This window comes from Strix aluco, chromosome 15 (genome assembly GCF_031877795.1).
Source record: "Strix aluco isolate bStrAlu1 chromosome 15, bStrAlu1.hap1, whole genome shotgun sequence".
Classification (NCBI taxonomy): domain Eukaryota; kingdom Metazoa; phylum Chordata; class Aves; order Strigiformes; family Strigidae; genus Strix; species Strix aluco.
In genome coordinates, this window is record NC_133945.1 from 3,721,466 (window position 1) to 3,748,395 (window position 26,930).

The following is a 26,930-nucleotide window of genomic DNA, read 5'->3' on the forward strand; positions in this document are numbered from 1 at the left end:
CTGAGCAAGGAAGTCTTGGGTAAATGTTCTTGCTATGGGAACACACAGTGCTGAGTCTCTTTAATTACATTGTTTTTGTTTGGCTTTTTTTATTAGTTGTGCTGTGGCTTCCCCTCCCTGACAGGCCAGCAAAGCGCACGCTAAATATGGCCGGGTTTAATGTCCGCTGTGAAACCCGAACCGCGGCACCAGACTGGCTGGACTCGGTGCAAGCCAGGGTTACGTGGGACATGCATTCCAGCTGCCGTGGTCCTGCTCCGGCCCCGCGCCCCCCCGTCCTGCCGTAGAAGCAGCTCAGCACAACCACCATGCTCCAAAACACCTATGCAACCTCCTCTTCCTCACCCCACTAAATCCTGCTGGGGACACAGTGTAACCCTTTACTCCACGGACCCCAAGCTGGACCATCTTCATCGTACCCATCACTTCCACTCTGGTCTCCATCCCACCTCGTCTCCATCATACCCATCATTTCTGCACGGGTCCCCATCCCAAAGCGCCCTGCCCCACACCTGCGCAGCCCACCTCCAGGCTGCCCCTCGGGGCCAAAGAGCCCTCTTCCCACCGGCCACGCCGCTTTCATCTTCCTCTGCCCCCCTTGTTATTTTAAAGGCATTCCAGAGGATGCTGTCAGGCTTGGATGTGGTTTGGTTGGGTTGTTTGTTTTCGTACTGGAGGTTTTATGATCGCATTGGGAACAAGCCCTAATTGAGCTGCAATTCGAATTGCAGTCCGTGGGTATTTGTTTCATTTTTGGAAGGGCTTAAACGGCAGCGCAGCTTAGGCTGGAGAACGCATTTGGTTTTAACTGGAACCTGATGGAGACAGGACCAAGCAGGATGGGCTGTCCCGAGCCGTGACCAAAGCTGATGGGGAAGCCCTGCACAGCCGCCCTGGTGCCAGGTACCCACCGCAGCAACAGGCAGCACCGGGTGTGACCACAGCCCTGTGACCATCGGAAAACCCTGCCGCTGCCGGGCAGGAGGCAGACGGAGCCAGTCCTCTGGTGCCAAGAGCCAAGCACGCAGCCCTGGGGCCTGGCTCAGTTGGGGCTTGCAGCCACCCTGCAAACCTCTGTGCCCCCTGCAAACCCCTGTCCTCTGCAAACCCCTGTGCCCTGCAGACCCCTGCGTCCTGCAACGCCCTGTGCCTTGCAAACCTCTGGTCCCTGCAAACCCCTGCACCCTGCAACGCCCTGCACCCTGCAAATCCCTGCCCCCTACAAGATGCTGCCCCCTGCAAACCTCTGCACTGCAGGGTCTGTGACCTTGTGCTCACCCAGCACCCCAGAGAAGGAGCTCAGCACCCCTGCCCAGGCCGCTCGGCCCTGGGGGCTGGCTGGGTGCTCCTTACTTCAGTCAGAAGCTGCCTCCAGACCTGAGCTGCTCACAGGGACCGCGCAGCAGAAACGGACAGGACCTAAAGGTCAGCACCCAAACTGCCCTTCACAGGATCTACGTCGGTGTCAACTTCTGCTGACCATGCCCCGTGCCGAGTGCCAGAACTAGCAGTTCAGCCCCAGCACCCAAAATGTGCCTGATGCTTCTGGCACCCACAACCAGCTGGACCTTTGCAGGTAGGGACGGGAGGACAGACAGACTTCCAAAGTACAGAGGGACCAGCTGAGCACCTGCTCTGCATTGCAGTGGCGCTTCCTCCCGTCCTTCCAGGATCTTACAAGCCCGGATGCTGGAGCAGGTCAACAGTGCTCTGGAAGACACCTCCGACCTGCTGGCACCATCCCGGCTAAATCAGACTTCCGCATATTAAAAGCGGATGAGCAGCAGGGACTCACTGCCCCTCTTTCAGGAAGAAATCCTATCCCGGCTTGGCCTGCCAGGAACAAGCACCGCTCTGTGCCACAGATGCATGTGTGCAAACTCTTCTCGGGGGTATCAAATGCAGAAGCTGAGTCATACGACGCCTGGTCTCAAAGATCACTGAAGGCAAAAGGAGGGAGAAGAAGATATCTCTATGGGGTTGCAGGGCCCCAGCTTGGACCCAGCTGGAGCATAAGGTTGATGATCAGTGTGGGGATGCTCAGCCACGCGGCTGGGGCCCGTCTGCCATGCTGGGAGGAGTGAGAAGGGATGTAAGACCACGTTCATCCAAGCTTGGTCCTGTCCCCTTGCTCGGGCCTGACACCCACTTCTTGGAAGGGAGCGGGGCTGGCTGAGGGCAAAGCTGCTGTGTCAACCCCAGCCTGCGCGGGGTGAGCAGCTGCATCTGAGTGCTGTCCTGATGGGAGAAAGGGCCTCAGGGGCCAGGATGGCATTGTCCCAACTCCTCGGAGGGCTGCTGCCATGTACCCACACCCCAGAAAAATGCCTGGGACTCCCCAGGAGCCAGGAGGAAACACTAACTTGTCTTACCCCATGCCGGCTTGAGTGTGTGCGGGAGGGATGCTCTGCATTTCAGCATGGCCTCGCACCAGGGTAGCAGACCACACTGCCTCCCTCTCGCCCCTGCTGAGACCCACTGGGGTTCTCCCCGCTAAGACTGGCTCCTCCACGCTATTGTGCCCCACTCCTGGGATGGTGGGGCTCTGCAGTACTCACACACCCAGGCCCCCTGCCATGGTTCAAGCACTGGCTCAGCTCCCCAATCTGCTGGAAACAGGGTTCCCAGGAGCTGCATCCCCACTGCCTGGCCCTGAGGCTGCAGTTCACCCTGGCATGGGGGAACAGCCACATGCCATGGGGGCTGAGACCTACAGACTCATCACAGCAGTGAGAGGCAATCAATTTGAACCCAGACTTGCGGGGATGACAAGCAAATCCTTTACCCTCCTGCGCCACCTGGTGCCACCAGGAAGAATATGCTGGTGAGAGCTGGCTTTCCTGAGAAACCACCTCTTCTCCAAAACCATGGAATTGTAGAAAGTTGGCCCAAAAGGACTTTCGGAGGTCATCTGAGCTCGCTCCCCCATACCCGTGGCTGGTGTCCATCCTCTGTCAACTACATCCTACCTGTGCTTCACAGCCCTCCAGGAGACCTCCCCAGCCCCTCACTGGGATACCCCTTCTGGTGGAAACCCACCTCCAGTCCACCGTCCTACCCAAGCCATCCAGCTAGATGGGGACCAAGCTGCTCAAGCACTCCAAAGCTGCACGATGGAAACCAGCATCGCTGGCTGAAGACTTCCAGAGCTGCACCCAAAGGGGTTATAAAAGGCAGGCCACAGACATTGATCTCGGCAGGGAGGAGGAGACAACAGCCAAGACACAATGGAAGAACAGACAAACACACACACCCGGCTCCAGAGCTGCTTCCCAGCTGGTAAATGTTATTGGAGTCAGAAAACCCCTTTCACACTGGAAGGCAACCAGCAGGACCCAGCCGGGAGCGCTGGGCACGCTGGCCACTACCCACAGGATGTCCCTGGCACTGCTACCAAGAACAGCCACCCCTGCACTGGGGATCTCCTTGGACTGCCGGTGGCATGTCCCAGGCTGGCTCCCTGTTGGGCACAGCTTCATGCCAGGATTTGTTCCGAGCTCACTCCATGACCAGCTCCCTGCCCAGCACCCACCGGGGTCTTCTCTGACAGGAGGGACCAACACTACCACGTAGCCCTGGTGCCGGTCTCATGCCAGCACCACCCAGCACAATGACAGAGGAGACGGTTCGCTGCCACCCAACTACAAAAGCACTCAAGTATGCCAGAGCCAACCTTCCCTCTATGCATCTCCAGTAGAGTCTGGGTCCAAAGGCTGCAGTCCAAGAGGAGAAGCCACTTTTTTTTTTTTTTTCCATTTTGCTAGAAAACACCCCACAAGTGCTCAAGTGCTCTTGTAACTGCACTAGCTGGGGAGACCTCACTACCAGCCAGGCCTCCTTCCAGTTGAGGTTTGCCTGCTGCCTCCATCAGACCAGAACTTTCCCACCTCATCTGTCACTTTATTCACCCTCTGGCTGCAGAAAACTTTGAGATATCATCAGGTAGAGAAGCTCAAGCTGAGGATAATAGAGCCTGTGGAGGAATTGTCAGAGCCCTCAGGACAGCAAGTAGAAAAGATTTCCACCTTCATATGAAAGAACAACATTAAAAACCATAGTAATCCCCAGGTCAAACCTCTGACCATCAGGACACATTCACCCATCCATGGAAACACACCCATGGGAGAAGCAGGCATACAAATGCCCCTTCCCAAGGTCTTGCACAACATGGGAGCACTGGAAAACACTCTCTCCTCTGAGTTTGCTTCAGTTCTCCTGGTCTAGAGACAAGCCACTGCCCAAGCTGACGTGAGCGCTGTTCTTTGCTCTACCACTGAGGGCAAGAGGCAGGTGATGCCCACAGCCAGTGCCTCAGCTTCCACACATGGGAAATGGAAATAAAGACAATGTCATCTTCTGTAAAGTGCTTTGAGACTTGCTAATAAGAAGCACCAAACAACTGCTTGGGCTCATTGCGGTCACCACTCCTGACCTGGACTCGTGTGGGCAAGGGCGTGTCTCTAGAGATGGGAACGGGAGGTGCTCGGTGCAGCTGGAGAGCAGCGGGCACAGGGGCCAGAGTCTCTCTGCAGATGGGGCTTTTAGCAGCTAGTCTCTGAAAAGCTCTTCCAAGCATGTGCAACCATGCCTTCCAGAGGCTAACAGTTTGACCAAATCTGTGTTGCTTTCCACCAGGAATGCGCCAACCCTGCCAGATTTCAAGTCTCTTTTCCAAAGCATGGAGGCACCAGAAGTCCTCAAACAAAGAGACAGGAGGAAAAAAAAAAAAAAAATTGGCAAAGCTACCATTTTTCCCCAACCTTCTGCTGAAACTTGAAAAAAAAAAAAGGGAGAAAGTTCAGCCTGAGGCAGAGTGAGCATGGAAAAATTCAAACAGTTAAAGTCTGGCAAAGGTATAAGCAAACAAACTTCCGCTGGAAAGTGTTATACAGTCTTAACAACAGGCATCTGCTGGCTCCGTCTACAATCAATGTGTTGGGTGAGAGGTGCCCTTGTTGCTCCTCGCCCCTTCATGGCAGAACATCAGGATGACTTCACTGCAGCACAGAAGAGCAAGGGTGGCAGGGGCCAGTGGCTGCAGGTGGCCCTGGAGATGGGAGGTGGCAGCACGGGGTGAGAGGAGACCACTCCAACCCCAGCACCTCACAGATCTCTCAAAGCACTTGGGAGATCCCTGTTCACATGGTTACACTGAGCAGAAGTTTTGAGCCAGACATAAACGGCTTGGGCTCCTCCATCACCAAGAGGTTGGGAAACATCTCACAGAGCTGGTGGCCCCAACACATCGTGGGTGCTGCTGTGTCCTTCCTCCCCCTCACCACACCCTGAACAGCGAGAGGAGGGGTGGAGCAGGGTGTCATGCTCCTGAGACACCCTGCTCATCTCACCATTCTCCTCACCCTGCTTCTCCTGGCTGCATGCTGCAAGACAGCTTCCTCGGGACCAAGATGCTCACAGACCTAGAAAGTCCCTCTAGGTACCCACTGTGCCTTGGCACATGCTGGCCTGGGATGCCACACCTTGTCCCTATGTTGGCTCAGGCTGCACTCACACCTTCCGATTTACTGTGCCAACAACGCCTCAGCCCAGAGGGTTTCTCTTCCTCTGCTACCCCCGATTTTTCTGGTGACAGACCAAATGATGTGGTATGAACACAGACGTGGAAGCTAGCAAGCGTGATCTCCTGCTAAAGAGTGGGAGCAGGACAAGGTGGGGGGATTTAATTCTCACCTCTGTCACAACCACCTGGGTGACCTTGAGCCATAGGTCACTAATGCCCTGGTGCTGCAACGGGTGCCTACCATCCACCCTAAGACCAGGGAGAGCAGCAGCTATGGCAGCATGGTCCCAGTGTAGCTCAGGGACAGCTCTGGCATCTGCTGGCGTTTCTCCTGGGGTGAAGAGCAGCTGTTCAGGCAGCAGATAGCTCCTCCATGGCACAGCAGGAGGATGATGGCGCATGAGGAAGGCAGCCTTGGGTCCCTGTGCAATACAGCATCCTGTTCCTGACCTGCCTGCATTGTCAGGGGAGAAAATGGCCAAAGAAACTTCATGAGTTCATGCGAAGTTCACCCAAGAGGAGCTCTGCTCCACGAGGAAAACTGCTTTTCTGCTGGCCACGAGTCTTCCAGAGCTCATGACTGGGGCAGAGCAGGGCCAGGAGAACACTGGGAGGATGGGACCTCTTGGCAGCATCAGCCTTCCACTTGCACAGAAAACAGGCAAGTGCTCCACTGGCTTATCCACCCCCTCACTCAAGGAGCTCCAAGAACATGCTCACAGCTGAGGTTCCCTGAGACACCCCCTTGGACAGCCAGCAAGACACTGGGTGTAGACAGGGCAAGTGGGAGCATTAGCTACATGTCACGCTGGCTTATCTGTGTCCAGAAGCAGCTTCCTTGCTCCTCAGGATTTGGCCCGCTGCTTCATGGGATTTCAGTGCACAGGGAAACCTGACACAGCTCTCCCAACCGCAAGCACCCGCCTGGCGCAGGGCATAGCAGGACTTGGCTCTGAGCTGCCCCTGAAGGGCAACAGCGCTGGCAGCCCAGCTTGCAGCAGGGAGGATGGAGCGGGAGGTGGGCTGGCTGCCCACGAGGGGCACGGGGCAGTGACAAGGCACCTTGGCAGCACCTTGGCACATGTTAGACCTCAGATGACCTGCTTGCTCACCAGCAAATCCATGCCTTCACCCAATTTCACCTTCTGACAAGGTCCAGAGGCAGAGCGGTCCCTCCCAGCACCAGAAACCCAGCCAAGCCTCACTGGGCCATGTCTGCCCTCAAGGCTGTTCCCTGGCACAAGGTAGCAGGGACTGACCCCCCGATGAGCCTCTCCTTCAAGGCTTGTGTCTTCTGACGTAGGCCAGGCTTGCAGAAAGGCTGAAGGCTCCATCACACAGCAGGAGCGAGCACCTTCTGACTCCAGAGCCCAGCACATAGCGACATTTAAACCCAAAAGAGTTTGTTTTAAGATTATACCTGCCTGGATCTCTCCAGAAAGATTTGTCTGCCCACCTCTGCTCCTGCCACTGTCTCTGACCAGAATAACTTCCTCCTCTTTCCCAGTGAGGATGCTGATGAATGAGAACACCACTTGGGGGAAAAAAAGGGCTCTCTTTTTTTAGTATCTGGTCCCTGGGCAGAGAAAGTTCCAGCCACCCAGGACCCGCATACAGCACTGATACCTGGACCTTGGTGCTCTTTGCTGAAGTGGTAACATAAGCTAACAGCTCGTGATCCCAAACTTACAAAACCTAACAGTAAAGCTCAACCTGTCAGCTCCAAGCTAGGAGCTAGCCCACATCTTGTCCCTGGGGCTAGAGGAACAGGTTTGCCAGCAGAAGACCCCAGTTACCAAGTGTCCTGTTGCAACAGCTAGCTCCTTCATCAGTAGATCTCAAAGTGCCTGAGAAAAGAGGTCAGGATTGCTGTGCTCCTTTTAAAGAGTGAGAAACGGAGGCACAAAGAGGGGCAGATCAGCAGGCCAGGAGGAGCCTGGTGCCCTATGCCCCAGGCCAGTGCTTCATCCCTGGTCCTCAGCCCAGGCCACTCTTCTCTGTGATGGGTGAAGCTCAGAAACTTTGACGAGTCAGTTTGGGTCCTGACCACTTTAGTGCTTAAACATGGAGCATGGGGGTGGAGAGGAGAAACAAAACTGTGCGAAGAGCTGAGTAACCACACTGCCAGACCTACCTGCAGTCCCTACCATCTCAGAGGCTGCAACAACCACGTGCTCGGAAACCTGTAGGTTTTACATGGAGAATATCCACTCAACAAGCCACAGCATCCCACCGAAGGTGACGATGGCTCCTCTCGGGGCAGTGGGCCAGCGTCAATCCTGATAATGCCAAGAAGAGATGTTTCTTGGAGCTCCGCTCAGCTCAGCAGCTGCTCTGGTGGCCATGCTTAACAAATGCTACCACACGTCATATGTTCATTTTTCAAAGCTTGGAAACAACAGCTTTTCACAGCAGACCATCAGTAAGGAGCCTGCCCTGACTTCAGGCCGGAGAGATTTGCCTTCCAGCTACTAACTGGTGAGCCCTCAGGCCCTGTTGGGACACTTCTTGGATGGAAACCAGACTCTGTCTGGACAGACATGGAGGGGGCTCAGGTGAACCTCCACACCATGGGCAGAGTGAAGACCATGTGCAGTTTCTCATGATGACACTGGCATCTGCTGCCAAGTGTCCAATTCCACACTGGACAAAGCAAATCATGAACCTTGTCTTTTCCTGGCCCTGAAACTGGAACTTTCATCAGATCTGCACTGTTTTGCACTGCCCACATGAAAAAACCTCCTCCACATTGCCCATTTTTGGCAGAAGATCTTCATCCTGTGCAGCCCTCCGTGTTAACAGTGCAAATAAAGACAACAAAGTGGGACGGGGAGAGGAACGCCCCTGGGGAGTGAGCTACTGCAGGACACACTGAGATCGATAGATGAATATTTCAATGTTGAGGAGAACGGGAGGAAATCTGGAAGTGAGGAGCAGAGGGGAACATAACTGCTTCTCCCTGACCTCCACTAGCATGAGGCTCAGCTGATGTGGAGTTCACTTGGGCTCACAAACCTCCTCTGAAAAGCAAGCAAGCCAGCAGAAGAAAGGTGGGTAAGAGGGATGGGTGTGAAGCAAAGTGACAGGGAAGAATGAGTGTGCAGGCAGCAGGAAAGACTCAAGAAAAAGTGGAGAGAGATCCCGTCATGCCTGAGGACCTGGTCGTCAGTGTCCCAAGTGTCCTGGCCTGTCTCCAACCTCCATTTTGGCCTCCTCACTGAGTGCTGCCCATCCTGCCAGCATTGAAGCCAGTAGGTCCAATATTGACCTGGCACCAAGAGATGCTCTCCAGGAAGATAAACAAGAGGTTCCTGAAGCTCTGGCAGGCAGAAGTGTCTCATCCAGTGGGAAACTATGTAAGAGCAGAGAAAACCTGAGCAACAGCGACTACCACTGTTTAAGGGACAAGGGACGATTAAAAGTATTCCAATACCTTGAAAGTGCTGGTTGTCAGGACTATCTGTAAATGTTGATGTTTCTGTGTCTCCCAACCCCAGTGTCCCCAACAGCATCAACAGCAAGACCAGCAAGCCCTTCTGCTCCCAGGGCAAAGCTGTCCCCAGGACGGAGGGAAGCGCAGCCTGACTGCCCAGGGGCTGGGACAGACTGCCTGCCTTGCTGGGGCTGCTCCAGACACACAACTCCTCTTCACTGCCCTTCCCCAGGTGCAAATCAGCTTACGGAGAAGCCAGGTTCAAAGTCAGCAGGTCTGAAGACATGACCAGTAGTAGGAAACCAGGACTATTATCGATATTCCCACTAAAAGAAATATATTGAGATACTTTTTGTGTGCTGGCTAAGAGGACTGGGAGAGCTGAGACCCTCCAAATCCAGCACACTGACACTGAGAATACCAGCTGGTGTGGAGAATCCATGAGCCCATCAGGAAGGGCTCGACTCACACTAAGATTCAGACATCCATGAGGTTTCCCTTTCATACCAAGGATTGTGGCATCTCTGCACCTTCCCCCCAGCATAACCACATCTACAGAGAAGAACCGGTGGAGATCCTGCAGAATGAAGAGCATCTTCCACACTCCTCAGCAGGGACCAAGGCATCCATCCTGCTTTACAGATCCAGGCCATGGGAAATGGCAGAGAGATGATGAGAAAAAAACAAAACAAGTCAAGCAAATGGGCTATTTGAGAGAAATCAAAGTGCATGGAGGATAATGGATATGCTGCGCTGAGAAATAATCTTATCAGGGCTTGGAGGTATCAGCTACCAGCAGGGGAAAGCGGCCAGAACACCACATTGGCACAATATTTTACATTTGTCTTTTAAATAAATGGTATTTGCTTCCTGTGGTCTCGGTGGGGAAGGGATCTGACTGAGGGCTCCGGTCCCAGACAGGGAGAACCTGGAAATCAGTCTTCTCTGAACATGTTCCTTCCGTCACTTTCCCAGAGGGCTCAATTTTTCCTGCTGAAGTGACATGAGAAACAAATGCAGACAGGACTGCTGGATGTGCTGGAGCCAGCGTCTGTGGCAGCAGGTCATAACGCTGCACACAGAGAGGATCCAGCCCTTGGTCCTGTCTCAACCTCTCCAGCCTCATCGTATCACAAGCTGAGGCTGCCTCTCCCCAGACGAGGAGGAAACATGGGCTGATGGAAGCTTGTGGCATCAGGAGGGGAGGCACAAGCCTCACACAGACCCTATGGATTTGGATGGTCCCAAACTCCCCCCACACTGTCCTCCTCCTTCCCCACCTGCACCCATGGGACTGGGAGCTCCAAGCTCCCTGCTGGCAGCACGGGGCAGCAGAAGCAGAGCTGCATGGACCACAACTCTTCTGCCATTGCAAAGGCCTCTCTGGGCTAAGGACCAGCTGCAGCAGGCGCATTGGTATCACTGTGAAGAGCAGTTCCCCTTGAACCTCTATCTGTTTGCAACGAGGATAAAAGGTGATTTTCTGCAAATAAATTATTCCTTTCAAATGCTTTCCTAAAGGCAAACCCAACTTTCCGGGAGATATTTTGAGGGCTCGCTCCTCCCCATCCACATCAGTGAGTCCCTTCCAGTCACTGGTGAATCTCTGTCGCACCAGCTCTTGGGGGGTGAACTCCTGCTCCCCCCACATGCTCAGAGGTTCTGACTGTGGCCATTCCCAGGGTGCTGGGGATAAAGCCAAGCTCTTGAATTACTTCATCCCATGCACAGTTCAGCACCAAAAGCTCTGGGGCTTCCTAACTGGTGCCCACCTCACCCATGGAGAGGTGTCCTGGGAGGGTGGGGGGATGGCTGCACCAGGAGCAGGCAGCCAAGCCCCCATCCCACCCTGGTACAGGGGGGTCTCTGCAGACAGAGCCATTCTTGTTCACTGGGGCTGCAGCTCCTCCTGACCACATTTATCACCTGTAAACTGACTTTTTAGCAGCATGCTGATGGCAACGTCCATCTGCCATGCCTGGGGGAAGCTCAGGCTGCCTGGAGCCCTTGGGCAAGGGGCCCTGCTGCAGGTTGACTCCCCAGGCAGCTGGGACACCCTGGCAGACCACAGCACGGTGTGGAAGTCCAGCTCCCATACAGCTAATTCAGTAAGTCACAGATACCATGACTTCATAAGGCAGAGAGGCTCCACAGCTATTAGGGGAATTGGGAGCGGGGGGAGGAGGAGCTGAAATGGAGAAGGGATGGAGACGGGGAGGGTGGAGAGGGGGAAGCTAAGACAAGCAGCAGAACAAAACATCCCATAAATCACGAGGAGCTGCTGAAATACCAGAACAAATGACCCCATAGCTTGGCCATTGTTCCCCAGTGAGGGCTTAAAGCGCTCCCAGTCGAGACAAAGAGCCTCGCGTTTCGTTTCAACACCACGCCGGCCTGTCCAGGACCTGTGCTCGGCACAACCGAGCTGGGGGCGGCTGCTTTTCCCCCATATCGATTGCCAGGACTGGTGGGATGAGGGAGGTGGAGCTCTCGACCAGGCTGGCTGCCCCACACCACAGCCAGCGCAGACGGGCTGCCCACATCTCAGCCTGCCCCGAGCATGTCTGTGGTCCCTGATACCCACACACCTCTCAGACTTTGGCACTCTTCCCCTTCCACTGAAAGGCTCAGGGCCTGATTTTCCTTCTTACTTCCCTTGCTCAGGCTAAAAGCTTCCTCGGCTGGGAAGAGAAGGGGCTCCAAACCTCCTCTTGGATGTGTGGATTAAGTTAGGAGTAAGACAGCTCAGTAGGGCTGTGAAACTCTGAGCCCCCTCTCTTTAGGGTGCTACTCATCCCCACCTCCCAGAAAGTCGTTGACAATTCACTTTGTGCTGGCTTTCGCTGGCAAACAGACGACTGTCAAGCAAAGAGTCCTGCGGAAAGTCCTATATGACTGTAGACTACTTGCAATGGAAACAGCACAAGGCTCTCGTTGAGATTTGCAGTAGCAGCGCTCCAGTACACTGGCTCAGGAACAGTCAGACAGATCAGCCAGCAGCTCAGCACCTCCCACGGGCTCTGCAGCCCCACGGGACCGCGGGACTCGGGTGCCAGAAAGTGAGGAGCCTGCTGATGGGGACAGGTTGTCTGTGCACATCAGCTGAGAGCAGCTATGGCAGGAGGCTGAGCAGTGCCAGGCACCTCCAAGGCCCGGATTTCATGCCCCAGCACAGAAATTTAGGGAGAATTTCCATACCACACAAGACCACTTAAACCCAAAGGAGAAATATTACTGCATTATAAAATTTTAAATAACTTTCATGAAAACAATTCCATTAAAAACCTTTCTGCTTCTTAACCAAACCCAAAACACAGGGCAGAGTACAGCAGCAGAGTCGTGTGTGCTGCCTCTGCCAGCCCCATGGTGCCATCACGGTTCCCACACCTGGCGGCCGCAGCTCCTGCCCTCACGGCACTGCGGTCCCGCGCAGAGGGATGCCCGACAGCCGTTACACCCAGCTCCGGTGCTGGGACATCGCAGGAAAACCACTCCACACCTTCCCACCCAGGTGGGCACAGCCTGTACTTGTTGCTGCTGGGCAGGCAGGTCTCTGCGCAAGGCAGAGGGAGAGCGAGGAGCTGAGATTCAGCAACATGCCAGGGGTCAGGCAGCAAAACAAGATGCAGGCAGGACTGAACCCGAGCCGGCTGGCTGCCTCTAACCACCAGACGACATGCTCCTGCCAGTGTTGCTTTAACAGCTCGTGGTGGGCAGCCAACGAGCAGAACCGAGATAAGGGGACGGGGGAAGTGAGGAATGCATTGCATTTTTCCTGAGCCACCATGGGAATAGGCTATTCTGACCATGGATCGCAGGGAGGCTGTCCAACATGAAAAGCTCGAGAATCCCAAACAGAAAAGGCAGCAAGTAGAAGTAAACAATCAAGAAGAAGAAAACAGAGAGGAAAATCAGGGTGGACAACAAGAGGTGTCTATGGGAAAATGAGCATGGGGGGAAGACAAGCAGAGGAACAAATGGAAGAAGGAAAACCAGACTGAGAGGTTGGAAAGGAAAAGGAAGAGACAAATGGATGCCAGGAGGACAAACCTGCTGGGGCTGGAACTCCTGATGAGCACCAGAGCTGGAAGGATGCGAGAGGGGGACCAAGGCTCCCAGGCTCTGCACACACAAGAGTTAACCAGCAGATTGCAGCCCTTTTATTGGTTTAAAACTCACTTAAGAGGAAAGATAAACATGGATTATTTCTCAGGTGACAGGCAGAAGAGGAGAGGAGGCTCTTTTTGCCTCAGTACACCCTAAGGGGGGAGAAAAAGGATTGCTGGCATTTCTGGTTTGCTGTAGGGACAGCGGGAGGTCTCCACGGGAGCTGCCAGCTTTCAACTTCTTCACTCCAACAGCAGAAGGTGGCGAGCTTCAAGTAAAGGGTGCCTTTGTGTCACACACCTTCATGCTATTTAAGTTTTGGAGTTAGATTAGTATCACAGTCCAGCAGAAAGCAGAGCTTTAATAAATCAGACTCAAAATCCTTCCTTGCCTCAGTTACCAGCTTTTGCCTCATCTGGAGCTCAAACTGCCTTGGTGCCCCTGTGAGCCACAGCATGAACCGTCCAGCAAAGAGGAGGAGAAAGCAAACCTGAATAAAACTGGACACAAGCAGCCCCCAGGTTTCTCCCCCAAGCTTGGGAAAGCCTCACACTACCCCACTCCCTGCAGTGTTTCTCTCCGGGCACCTCCCGGCATCAAGACACCAGCTTGCAGGAGCAATGGGCTGAGGTGATATGGAACATTCACAGGCCCTAACACTGGGGACTTTGTGGCACTGGCTTTAAAAAAAATAGCCTAGAAAAAGCCTAATAATGAAGTATTTATTTCAGTAAACAACATATGAATGAAAGAAGTGTTTTCTCAATACTTCACTTTTTCCCTGCCTTCTCTCCCTTCCCCCAGCAATTTTTTTTTAATAAGTAGAACTAACGAGGCTTCACTCACCGATGGCTGAGCTCGGGAGCAGGACTGCGCTCTGCTTGCCCGGTGCAGCACATAAACACGTGCTGTGTGAATAAAGCCTGCCTTGTGCCCGGCGAGAAACACGACCCACAAGTGCGTCCCACCCGTGCTCTGGTGGACGCATGGACCACGAGACCTGCGACAGGAGCATCCCCGTGCTTTTGGGTAGGTAGCGTGGGACATTCAGCACTTTATCTATTGTGCCAGTAAATAACTGCATCTTCTGGCCCAGAGAAATGCCAGCACCCAGCAACCCTCCCTGCAGGGCTTCGAGGTGTCCCCAGGGAAAGGGAGAAGGGCCAAGGGGAGATGAAGGGATCTACTGTCCCCATCCTACCTGGCAGTGCTTAGCACAGGGGACACGGTGTCAGGCAGACACTGTGATGCTGCACAGCTCCTTCTCTTCTCACTCAGCTCCATCCAGCCCTACCTGAGCACCTGAACAACTGGGAATGCTGGAAAACTGGCTCAGCTTGCTCTGTGTGGGAATGAGAGGTAAGGATGCTTTCCACTATAGCAGAGACATGAGGGGTTGGACCGACAATGTTTTGGTAGGAATTTCAGGAAGAAAACACTAATCCCTCCACCAGACTGACACCCAGCTTTCCCAAGCAACAGGCACTGATGATGTGCTTATCATCTGTACCTCCTCCTTGGCAACAGGTAACAGTGGGTCCAGGAGCCTTTCCTTGCCTTCAAGCCTTTGAATTAAGATGGGCAGGATTCTCAGAAGCCGCTGATTTGGGAAAACATGGTCCACTGCTTTTCCATCCCCCTCCTACTCGCATGGGATGAGCTGAACCCCCCTTATACACAGCGTGGATGTTCACCCTTTGCGCAGAGGCAGGTAAAAAGACACAGAGGTGATCTTGGGTTAAGCTTCTAAATACATACAGATGTGATGCATGTAGATATTTGGTCTGGAAGCCAGATTAGGTGTCTGTAGATTTGCAAGGGCATGAACCATGCTTTCCGTTGGCCACAGCACCCAGCAGCCTTGCCTGCAGCCCAGGACCTCCCATGCAAGGCACAGGGCAAGCAGGGACAGGGACACCTGCAGCTCCAAAGGCCCTTCCCCTGTGTGTAGCATGATGGTTTGGAGCAATTAACCAAGTTAGTGATCCCGCTACGATGATCACAGATTCCTGAAGACGTACAGGGGATGCAGAGAAATGATGTTTCACACCAGGGAAAAGGCCAGGTGCCCCCTTTGCAGGATGGGACTGCAGAGGAGGCTGGTGCTTTGCATGCGAAAAGCCTCCAAGTGTGTCCTTGAGGGCAAGCATGCATGTGTGGACCAGGCACATGCACCGTTGGCATGTGTGAAAACCTGCCTGCTGTGTGCCCATCCTGCCAAGGAGGCAGCGCCCCGTGCTTCGTGGGCAGGTGCCCCCAGTCCCTCCTTGGAAATTGAGCTGAGCGCATGTAAAAGCAAATCAAATTCCTGCACTGCAACAACAGAGCCAGCACAGCTCCTGGGTTGTCTGCTTTATCACGGCAACAGGGCGAGGGTTAACAAGCACACTGAGATGGTCGGGCAGCAGGCGGTGGGCATGGTCCTCACCCCGCTGCTGCCTGCTGCTGCCTGCCTGGCTCCTTGCCGCTGCAACCCCCCTGGGTCACCCCTCCCTGTGCCCTGCCGCCAAGTGGCAGAGAGCTCCAGTACCCAGGTCCCAGCACCCCAGCCCATCCAAGCCTGGCTGCCAGACTGGACATCTGATCCAGCTCAAGATGTCTCCAGCCATGGATAAAACCCCTGACCTCAGGGCAGTTGTCCTTTCCCCGGCCAGACCGGCCGTGCCTATGTCCCTGCAGGAGAAGCAACAACAGCTCCTTCTCTTTCAGGTCTCACACTCTCCAGCCTCAATCTCCAATGCGATGGCACGTGGCAACCTGAAGGCAAAGAGCTCGCCAAGAGCTCATTTCCAAGCTTGCTTACAAAAACCCCATAAAATAACATCATCTACCACTGCTGCAGAGTCGCTGCTGTACATGGTGCTTTGCAAAATAATACAAGACAGATGGTTTCCCCCAGGAAAATGCTACAGAGCGAGTGAAAATGTACCACAAATATACCTTGACACCGCAGGGCTAAAATGGGATCCGGGGGCTTCAAAGAGACATTTAAAGGGAGAAAAGAGATTTTCTGTCTTGTCTTGCTTCTTTATTATGAGTAAGAGAAACTCCGATTGTTTTTAATTAGTTCTTTGCTTGTTTTCCTGTTTGGTGTATTACAAATTCACATACTTGTCTATTTGGAAGATTCATAGTAACTGCAGAACAGCTTTCATGATGACATCGTTTTAGCAAAGGAAGAAAGTTGTGCAACTGGAGAAGAAAGCAGTCTGTCACCAAATAGCTTAAATTCTTTGTCTGGCCTCATTAATACCTAGTTAGCTTTGATGCCTAACTAACCTCACAGATCGAGGAAGTCTTTGAGGAGGACTCCACAACCTCACACTGAAGTGTTAGAACATACACTAAATGCCAGAAAGATCTCAAAAAAAAAAAAAAAAAGCAGGGAAAATGAAAACCAAACTCAACATTCTTGCAATTTCTAAGCGCTTCTTTTTTTTTTCAAAAAAAGTTTTACCCTCCTTATCCATCTAAGGAAGCAGAAAGCAATGCAACTTCCAGTTCTTTTAAATATCCTTAGCAAGTCACCTCTAATGCTGGGAGGGTAGACTGTGATCTGCTTCCAAGGCTATTGCATCAGAGCTTAGAAACCCAGGATAAATTACTCCCTGCTTGAGCAGGGACTGCAGTTTGAGACCTGTGCTCAGCACGAGGGGCCCCACGGGTGCTGCAGCAGAAGCATCAGGGAAGGAGGGAGCACTGCATCCCTCTGGGGTGGGCAAACAGAGCTGCCCTGGAGGGCGGCTCGTGTTGGGGCAGCCCCGTACCCTCACATCACTCACCCTGCGCACAGCACCAGCGGGGAGCCCCTGTGGCTCCCGGTGCCACCACACTGGCTGTGGCCATCCTGCCGTGGCTCTTGGCTCTGGTTTATCCAGTGAGGTACATGCCATGGCACGTATCCACTGGCAGCTCCTGTAAGGAGCTCGGGGTGGGGTGGGAAGGGGTGAGGAGAGAAGCAACCAGCGGCGGGGGCTGCCAGAGGTCATGCACTCACGTGCCCTGGCCCAGCAGACATGCATATCCATGTTCCACGTGAGCCTTGAAAGATCCCCATTGCCCAGTCCGTGGGGTCTCCTTCAGCCCCCCAAGGAAGGAGCCTCCCAGGGCTCCCCACTGTTCCCTGCGCTGGGGTGAGGGGGGATGTTTTGGCTTGATACCCTGGGGGAGCTTCTGCAGCAGACAGAGGGACTTGAAGGGGTGTTGTTCCACAGGATGTTCCTTGGACAGGGACAGAGTGGCACTGGTGGGGACAGGGGACAGGAGAGAGACTGGAGAGGCAGGAACTCCTTTCCCCCAGCCCTGTCCTGCAGCTCTTACCATTCAATGCTCAGAGACCTGGGCCGGAAGGCAGACAGCTCGGCCGAGGCATACTCAGCTTTCCTTCTCTTCTCCTGCTTCTGCTTAACCGACAAGCGGTGAGCAAACCTAGAGAGGCTGCTTTCCGACCTGGGGAAGGGGAGAGGAAAGGCATTAATGTCACTGAAACACCCGTCTCCCAGCGGCAGGCCCATGGCACAGAGCCAAGTGATACTTGGAGCTGAAAGGAGGGGGCTCCCAGAGGCTCAGCAGCACCGGGACGGGGCAGCACCAGCCTTGGGGGGAAGAAGCAGAGCAGCAGCAGGTTTAGCATCGCCTGGCAAAGCCAGGACCAGCACAGGGCCATGGCATGCTGTTAGCCAGACCGAAGCTGTGAGCCTGGCAGGCTGAGTTAGTGCCAGGTCCTGCTCCCTGCTGCAGCAAAATCACCTCCCTCGCTTATGTGCTCCTGCCCAAACACCAACCAGTGATGGCCAACACTGGAGAAATTCCGGCTGCTTCTGCTTCTTGCAGTGCCTGCCTGAGAGGGGTCAGGCAGCCAGAGAAGCATCAGCGGAGAGAATCAAAGCAGACCTCTGCCACAGCCACACGCCTCTTCAGAGAAAACGCAGAGCCTGTGGCTTCCCAGCCAGGGCTCTCAAACACCAGACGACTTTCCTGATGAGGGCTGACATGGAAATCAACCCGCATCGGAGATGTTTCAGAGGAGGAAACAGAAATGTGTGCAAGCAAATGGGTGCAGCTGAAAGACCCATCTGCGGTGGCAAAGCCCCTTCCCGCTGGGCAGGATGCTCCAGCATCTCTCCCAGTCCCTAGGACCCGGGAGAAAATCACCCCCAGGCTCCGGGACCATGCTGCACACTCTCCCCTGCCCTCTCTCTCCAGAAGAGAACTGCTGTCCTGAGGCACAACCACACTCTTTCCAAGCCCAATGCCATGCAGAAAGCTGGCACTGAGATTTGCTTGGGAGGCGCCTGCCCTGCAGAGACCCGCAGCCCTCTGCTTTCCTCTGCAGCACACAGAGACCCTGGTGCCTGCTGTGCCAAGGGGCAGCATCCCCAGCTTGCAGCCAAACATGGTGCCACAACCCATCCCTGCTGCCAGTTCACCAGGAGCTGAGGTGGGAGCAAGGGAGGAGCGGTCTGGGGAGCTGAGACACCCTGACTTGGGCATATGACCAGGCTGGTGGCACCGCCACGTGTGCCACCATGGCTACTGCCTCTCCTCTTCCTTCAGTCCTGTGCCAGCACGACCTGCTCCCTCTGCTCAGGCAGCCCTGGGTTGGGCAGGAAAGGGGACAGGAGCTATCTGACAGAGGTCTGGGAGATGAGGGACAGATCTCGGGGAAGCCTTTGAACCTACACACATTGCTAAAGCCAATACTCTTCTCCTCTCAAGTCCTGACCAGCTTCAACCAAACAAAATACTGCCAAAAAAAGAAAGAAAAAAAGAAGGTATTTCTCAGAAATGAGAGCTCCCGGCCTTTCCTCACAGTAATTAAGCCAACCACGACCAGCTAACAGTTTTTTTCCTGATACATTTTAAACACAGACATCTTCAATTCATTAACTCTGGTTATTGATTTATTTTTCAGCTTATGAATTGCTGTTGCTGGGGACAGGGTGGAGACAGCTTTCTGGAGAAGGCTCTCGTCTCTCCAATCACCGCCGGGAAAGAGACGCTTAGACCTTCCAGGGTCATTCTTTACATTCTTGAGAAGAAATACTACTTTGATGTAAAGGATGAGGTTTGCCTTAAAAGAAACCCAACAAGAAACCCAAACCCCAGCTTTCCCCCACTCGCAGCCGGAGGAAGAGGCGTTCGAAGAGGAGCGATCCAGGCGCCTTGTGAAAGCCCATTGACCGGAGCCCTGCACTAACACCGTCCTCACCGCCTCGCCTCTCCTTTGATCTGGTGTCAAAGCTCAGCACTTAATGAATAAGATCTCAATTTAGGGAGGCGTGGGCACTGACTGCTGATGCTCTTGCAGCAGCCCCGGTGCAGTGTGGACCTCGGAGTGAGCAGGGCTCGGGGCTGACCCAGGGTTGGGGCTGGGTGGTGGGCATGGGTGCTGCTGGCTTCCTATAGCACCTCCTCAGTAGCACCGGACTGTTCCCCCTGCGGCAGTCCTAACGCTGCCCAGCTTTCCAGTTCCCCAGGACGCTACCCTGCAGGGGTGAGAGCTCCACGCCCAGCCACCAGGACGCTGGGGATGTTGATCTCATGAGATTTGGGGACTGCCTGGAGAACACTGTCCTGATTGCTATGTTCACCCCTTCCCCACCATGCTCCCTGCACCATCACAGCCACCCCTCCCAAACTGGTCCCAGCAGGGGTGTGGGGCTGTGAAATCCCAAATCACCTGCATGGATGCAAGAAGGCAGCCACTCACCATGACAAACAAGTGCCTCTGTCGTGCTGGTACGTGCCTCTTGTGATCAACACCACCGGGACAATTACACACTCAGGAGATTTACCGGATGCATCCACCTGCCCCAAGCAGGGAAGGAGCAGCCACTGGTTAGAGCCAACAGCATCTGCCAAGAACAGCTGGCAGGGGAAAACAGGGTGACTTGCCAACAGGACTCAGAATGAAGGAATGTTAGTCCCTGAGGGCAGGGTGTGCTGGTGGGGCTGGAGAAGCCACCTGGGTGCTTGGGGACATGTGACTCCCCCCACAGCACGGCATCGCAGGGGAAGGCGCAGGGAGAAAGGCGATGCTCCCTGGCTCAGGGCAGGTGCTGCCTGGATCTGCTCAACCCGGGGCAGACAAGCGAAGCCACATACAAGCCAGAAGGTGACCAAAAATCTTGAGATGTTGGGTGCTGCTTTCATCCCCCAGACCAACCTTCCAGCCTGCTGGTCACCCAGCAGGCTCACCCACCACCTCCAACTGCTCATAGCCAGGTGAAAGGAGACGGCCGCGACCACTCTGATGGGCCAGTACCTCCCCCTTGAGACCTGTCAGCAACTCATCCAGCGCTCAGCAAAGAACCAGCCTCCTCTCACCTCCACCAGACCCAAAAGCTCCAGCAGAAGCATCACTAATTAGAAAGCCAGGAGCACATTACAGTATCATCTGGCTATTTATACAGTGCTGCTTTACATAAACTGTACTGCAGAAGAGGGAATGAATCATACCTGCTCTTCCATGGCTGCACACAGGCAAATGCAGCCTGACGCCAGCAGCCTGCTCTGCCCCACTCCCCTCACCCCACCGAGGCCCAGCTACTGGGTCAGCTTCCCTGAGCTCCTCGTGCTGGGGCTGCTCTGGATCCCTGGGATTGGGATGCTCCCAGGTTCAGGATGCTCCCGCAGGGCCACTGGGCATTGTGCTGGGGTCTGTGCTCTGTGGGTGGCAGCAGCGGTGAGCTTCTAACACGGGAGGGGGATACTGCTGGGACCACACTTTTACTTCCCAAGTGCTTTCCAAACACTAATAGATGCCCCTGTCCCTTGTGAAAGGGTTCTTAAGGTGGAGGCAGGGAAACTGAGGCACAGAGAGGCCATGTGAGTAAGGCAGGTTCCCTACGGCTGTTGGCATCTGTCCTTTTGTGCACTTCACTGATGGGCAAGATTTTCATGCCTTCTCCCATCAGTACCAGCATACTCGGCACAAATGTGCTGGTCTGGGGAACAGACAGCCCCAGAGAGCTGCTGCCGCCTTCAGTCAGCTTCATCCCAGCCATGGGATGGGGAAAGGCCAGCATGGGGTCCCTAGCCCTGCTTGCTGCATAGTCCAGCCTGCCCAGGATCTGGGGTGACCTGCCCACCCCACCATAAGAAGCAGCATCTCTGCAGCAGCTCAGCATCAGCGCTGCTGGGGCTTGGTGGACCCAGCCTGCTGCGCCATGACCTGCCAAGGCTCCCTGGAGGTCCCTGCATGCTGCTGAGGAGCCGGGAGGACACGCGGGGAAAACCATCAATTGAAACATCAACCACAGCGCTGAGAAGAATTGTCTCCTGACAACCAGAGAAGGTTGTTCAGCTACTGTGCTGTATCATAAATCACACCTCTATGACTTGCCATCTGTCAGCCAGATTACACATGTTCAGAGTCCCATGTCAGTGTTTAAGTCAGAACACAGCATCTTTTCCCCAGAAATAATTATTGGCTCTGGAGACTCTTGCAGCAATACCCATCCTCAGCCCTTCCCTCCAAACCTCCCGGCTGAGCAGAGCTGGCGGCACCGGGGAGGCAGGAACGCCGCTGCCGGCAGGGCGTGAGGATGCAAAGCCCGCACGTGACATCTCCCCCATACAACTACCGCTTCGTGTGCACGTGGGGGTGGCAGGACCTGGCGTGGCAAACACCCCTCAGCATCAGCCACAGCACCCAGCCCTCACCACAGGTGCAGAGCAGGGAAGGGGCAGCCAGAGGCAGATGCTGCTGCTGAAGGGAGATGGGGACAGTGCTGTCCCCAGCCTGGTGTGTGCTGATGGCCCCCTGGGGTGCTCAACCAGGATGAGCAGAGGGTGCCCACAGCAGCACTTGGACCCTCGTTGCCAGCACAGCCCAGCCCGGCCAAGGAGGAAGACTCCGGCTCAGCACAGGGCACAGCTCCCACGCCAGCTGCGCTGCCCGAATGTGCTGTGTAACACCAGCCTGATGCCCATCCCTTCACCAGGCATGTTTTCTGGGGGTCTGATCCCAGCATGGATGACTGCCAAAGCCCCTGGCTCGCTGAGGCAGTGGGAACACAGGCAGAGCAGAGACACAGCAGGCTGACAGCCCGGCCCCATCCTGCCTGTGGCTCAGTCAGCTCGCTGAGCCATCACAGCACACAGCACCCCAGCACAAAAATCCACTCAGCTGCCCTTTCGGATGAGGACAAGGGTCTGAAGCGCTGCCCTCCACCCCCTCGCTGGTCGGGCAGGCGGATGAGCAATGACATTTCCCAAAGCTGACTTAGTACAGAAATACACAGGGACTCGATTCATCCCTCTGGCTTCACCAGCCACGCACAGGCGAGAATCTGGCCGGGGGTTTGCAATGCCTCACCGCCGCATCCCCCACACCGCGCCACAACTGAAAAGTGATGACAAGCAAAATCCCCGTCCCCTCGGCTCTGCGGCCCGCCCTCTCCCCTGCGGTGGTCCTTGGAGGGACATCACGGGCTGCCTCTGCAAAAAGCAGTGCATGTCAGCAGGCTGCAGCCGTCCGAGTGAGCCCACAGAAGCCCGGGTGCTCGTGCGGCGCCTCACCCAGCCATTGGCACTGCAAGACCTGGCCATGCTGTGGCTGGAGCTGTGGGGCAGACCGTGGTCTGTGCAGGCACAGCTGCACCGTGCCACGGGTGTGGGATGACAGAGATCACGAGGCAGCGCTGGCGCAGGCACCGGCATGGGACCAGCAGTGCTGGCAACGCTCCTGCTCCACCAACATGCCCAGCCAAAGCTCTCACCACCTCACGGGCACAAGTCACCCATCCCACAGAGATGAAGATAGCTTAGTCCAGGCAGGAGTAACTCCCACCTGTTGCACACCCTAGCCCGAGACTCAGGAGCAGCACGTGCTTGTATGTGGTTCTGAACTAACACAGCTCCTGGCAGGCAGCCGCCAGCCTCCTGAATTAGCACAGGCAAGCAAAAGTCCTGGGACAAGCTGTGTGGTGGCTGTGGGCAGCCCAAGCACTTGGCAGCAGGCAAACAAGCAGCATTTTCAGCTGGTCCTCCCTTTGGGAACAGTCATTGCAAAACCAGCTTTTGAGTTGGGCTTATCCCCGCGGGCATCCCGGCTGCAGCCTGGCCTTGGGAAGCTGGACACTGCCCTGGGGTGAGTGGGGCTGAGAGCAAGTACAGCTCTCTGCACTCCCTGCAGCTGCTCGGTTTGGCTTCTGCGAGCGTTTTATTTGCACAGGTGCAGTTAGAATAAAATAAGAGGAAAAATAATCGAAGCTGGAAAGGTGCCTCCCAAGCAGACAGTGGCCTTTCGGGAGACAGAAGCTTCAGAAAGGGAACGTGCGCGGCCGCGCACACGCAGCCAGCCTCCGGCAGCCTCCGGGCAAGCGTCGACTGCGAATGCCGCTCACCGGCCCGCTGCAGCCGCACACGGACCGTGGCTCCAGCCACGAGTGTGTCCCCAAAGCAGCAGCCAGGGAAGGATCCCCGGTGAGCTGGCACAGCTGCGGTGTGCCATGCTATGCCGTGCCGGGGCAAGATGCCCGGGAGCCGCGCGAGTGATGCTCACTCACCTGCACAGCCTCTGCTCCCTTCCCTCCAGGCTCTGCCGATCACCCACTGCCAGAGGCGCAGCTCATCCGAGAGTGGCTCTTTGGGAGAGTCCTTGTCCCCTCGACGCACACAACCACAGGCACGCTCCCATCCCAGCCGGGATCCCCTGCTCCCACCCGTGCGCCCGACCTCCTCATCTGCCACCTCCGCTTCCCTCACCCATCACCTCAGGTTTCTCGCTCGCTCTGTGCTTGGCTCTTTTTTTTCTTTTCTTTTTTTTTTTTCCTCCCAATCTTGTTTCTATAGAAACGAGATTAGCAGAGGGGGAAATAAAACAGCCCCATGTGACTCAGATTCCGACACTGAAGAATCTCCCGGTCGTGCTCGCCGGGGCTTTACATAACCACGAGTCTGCGCGGGCTCGGCCGGGGGGACCGTGCTCAGTGGGGGGAACCAGGCTCAGATTAGGGGACTGGGCTCAGATTGGGGAACCAGGCTCAGACAGTGGGACCAGGCTCAGATGAGAGGGACCAGGCTCGGATGAGGGGGATGAGGGTCAGCTGTGGAGAGAGCACCAGGCAGAAGGCAGCAATGCCTCGGGCTCACCTCCACTGGCTTTTGGCTTTCTGTGGCACTCCTGATGCAACAACATGCCACCAAACCCCACTGGCACCCCCAGAGTATGCTGTGAGCCCTGCCACCCTGCATGGCCCTGCTTTCCTATCTGTTCCTATTAAGAAGGGCAGAAAGCAGAGGTAGTGATGCTGAAAACTGCCCCAACTCCCACTAAAACTTTTGGGCTCCCCACGTAAGCTGAGGAGGAGGAAGCCCCAAGAGCCCCCCCCCCACAGAAGCCCTGAGTGGGCCACCAGTCTCCAATCTCTGTGGGCTCATGGGTGACAGTGCAGGGAATCTGGTGAGCTGCAGACAGCCCCGTACTCCACTCTTCTCATGTTCCTCCTCCACAATCTCCTAAATCCATGAGCAATGTCCAGGGTTAGGGCACACAAGCCATGGACTGAGCTCTTCCACCACTGTTTTGGGTCATCAGGTGATAGGCACAGGACACTGCCCACAGGGACTTCCCAAGTCCAAGTGGATGCTGCATACCTTAGCTCCAGGCGAGTGGTGGGGGGGAAGCACTGGGGACCCCCTGACCAAAGCCTGCCCTCAGGGTGTTCCCTTAACTCAAAGACAGGCACAACTGCACGTGGCTATCGCTGCCTGCCCAGGTTGCCCACCCAGGGCTTCTGCTAATGAACTCCTAACCCCCAACTCCCCAGATGCTGCCCAGGGATGGAAATGGAAAGCTTGCATGGTCTCCTGCCAGAACACAACAGTTCAACCCCAATAGCAGTGAGGTGCCTTCCCCAAAGCAGTGGCACAGGACCTTGGCTGGGCCTGCACTCCCTGCAGCAGGGTGGCAGAGAGCATCTCAGGAGGTTTGGCTCCTCACCCAAAGGGCAGCACATTGGCTCTGGGCAGGGAGAGGAACTCACCGACAGTTTCTCCAAGTCCCTGGGTTTCCTTCGGGACTTCAGCGTCCCACTTCTCCTGCTGACTCAACCATGATTAGTTTGCGAGATCTGATGCTGTTACAGCCCAAGGTCTGCCTGCAGGTTATTACATTAGGAAATCTCTCCCCTGCTGAGCACTGGGATGTCGAACAGCACATCCGTGGAACAGGCACTCATTTACCTCCCTGAGGAGCTCAGGCCAGATTAGACAGCAACATAGCAGCTGTGGGCCGCCACAGTTTGAGCAAGTGATGAATTTGGGCATATCCACCCAAACAAACTTTTCCATGTGTTATCACACCAGGCTTGTGAGCTGTGTGATGTGCCAAGGTTGGGTGACGCTGCGGAGAAGAAGCCAAAGGCTTTTCACTGCTAAGGGGATGAGCTTTGTGAGTGTGCCGGCTCACCCACGTGTCGAGGATGAGCCTTCTCAAGCTAAGCCACTCAGTCTGGTGGGACCGAGCAAAGCTGGTGATGTCTGTTTTGACCCAACGAGGGGGTTGCTGTAAGGGCAGGACAGCTGACCAGCATGCTGAGGCTTCCTGAGGCCAGAGAGAGGGACAGTGCAGATGCTGCAGATGGAGAAAGAGTAGCAGGAGTTGTGTGAGATGGTAAGGAAAGAAGCTAGAGGTCTTGACAAGAGGGAACAAGGAGTGATGTCTGACAGTCGTGGGACATGATGTTGCAGCTCTAGACAAGTTGATCCTGAGACCCTTAATGGTTCAGAGAACCTGAATCATTCCTCCTTGTGGCACGGCACATGTCAACGTGAGCTGCCTCTTGGTTGATGAGTACCCTAAAGCTGTAAAGAAGAGATGGGTCAGAGCTACAAAACCCCAATAACCACAACCCAGGGCACAGCATGCCTGGGCAGCCATGGTGACCAGGGCCTCAGGGAAGGAACTCTGTGGCAGCAAATCTCTCAGTGATTGCCAACATTTGCCATGTATTGGGGGGGCATAAACAGCGCTTAAAGATTATCAACGAGCACTGCTTTTCCAGGCCTGGCTCTTCACAAGCCTGGCAGATACAGGCACCTAGGCTGATGTCAGACTGGCTTCCCTGGGAAGGATCAAGTTGGACTCTGCAGGACCTGGCTCTGCAGTAAGAAGCCAGGCAGAGCAGACAGCATCCTCTATTTAAAGTATGATAACAGGGTCACAAAAAACTTCCGCCAGCACAAGTGCTTTGATACGTACAGCTAATTATAGTTGGCATTATCAGACTGCATTACAATTAGCAAGTTGGTGGTTAGTCTCTATTTCTGATCTGCAACACAAGGCGGGTAGGTATACCCAAGGATGAAAGGAGAAGGGAAGCAGGGGGAGAAGGACGGAGATACCTCACGGGTGCGTTTAAATAAGCAGTGCAGCTGTTTCTGAGCGCTGTGGAAAAGCAGGTTTTATTTGGAGCGTGTTTATAAAGAAGGCCAAGGAAAGAAACACAACACATCCCTTCAGCGCAGCCTCCGGCAGCAATCCGGCAGCCTTGTGACCCTGCTGTCCACTTTCTGCCACCCCGACGGCGAGGTCTGCCAGCACCCTTCAGGTGTGCTCTGAGGTTCCACCAGAACTCCCGGGTCCACCCTGGGCTGACTTTTCTGAACTATTTAGAGGCCAGATTAAAGCAGCATCCAGGAAGAAACCCAACCACATGTCCTACTTGCATTTCCCAAAGCCTCTTCCTGTTGGCCTGCCCATATTCAGTACCAGGCCAGTTGCTTCATGACAGGGGAGACAAATGAAAGCAGCAACAATCCCTAGAAATGGATGGCATTTGTAGAACTTCTTTCTTGTTTTCTTTGAAACTCGGAGTTTTGTCAAACTTACAGCATTTGCTGCAAAGAATTTGATGCTAA

General features: G+C 54.9%; 1 protein-coding gene across 5 annotated transcripts in view; it reads right to left on the bottom strand.

Annotated features, from left to right (window-relative positions):
• The window catches only part of LOC141930292 (ankyrin repeat and fibronectin type-III domain-containing protein 1-like), a 261,254-nt gene that overhangs the window by 23,436 nt on the left and 210,888 nt on the right, over positions 1-26,930 (bottom strand). For 3 of the 5 annotated variants that reach the window (XM_074840948.1, XM_074840947.1, XM_074840950.1), the window contains one exon: positions 17,382-17,510. The exons of 1 other annotated variant lie outside the window; for it this stretch is intronic. In XM_074840948.1, the coding sequence (XP_074697049.1) occupies positions 17,382-17,510 (129 nt within the window). Of the gene's footprint in view, positions 1-17,381; positions 17,511-23,575; positions 23,717-26,930 lie in introns of those variants that run through there. One more of the 5 variants, XM_074840952.1, reaches the window with a different exon arrangement.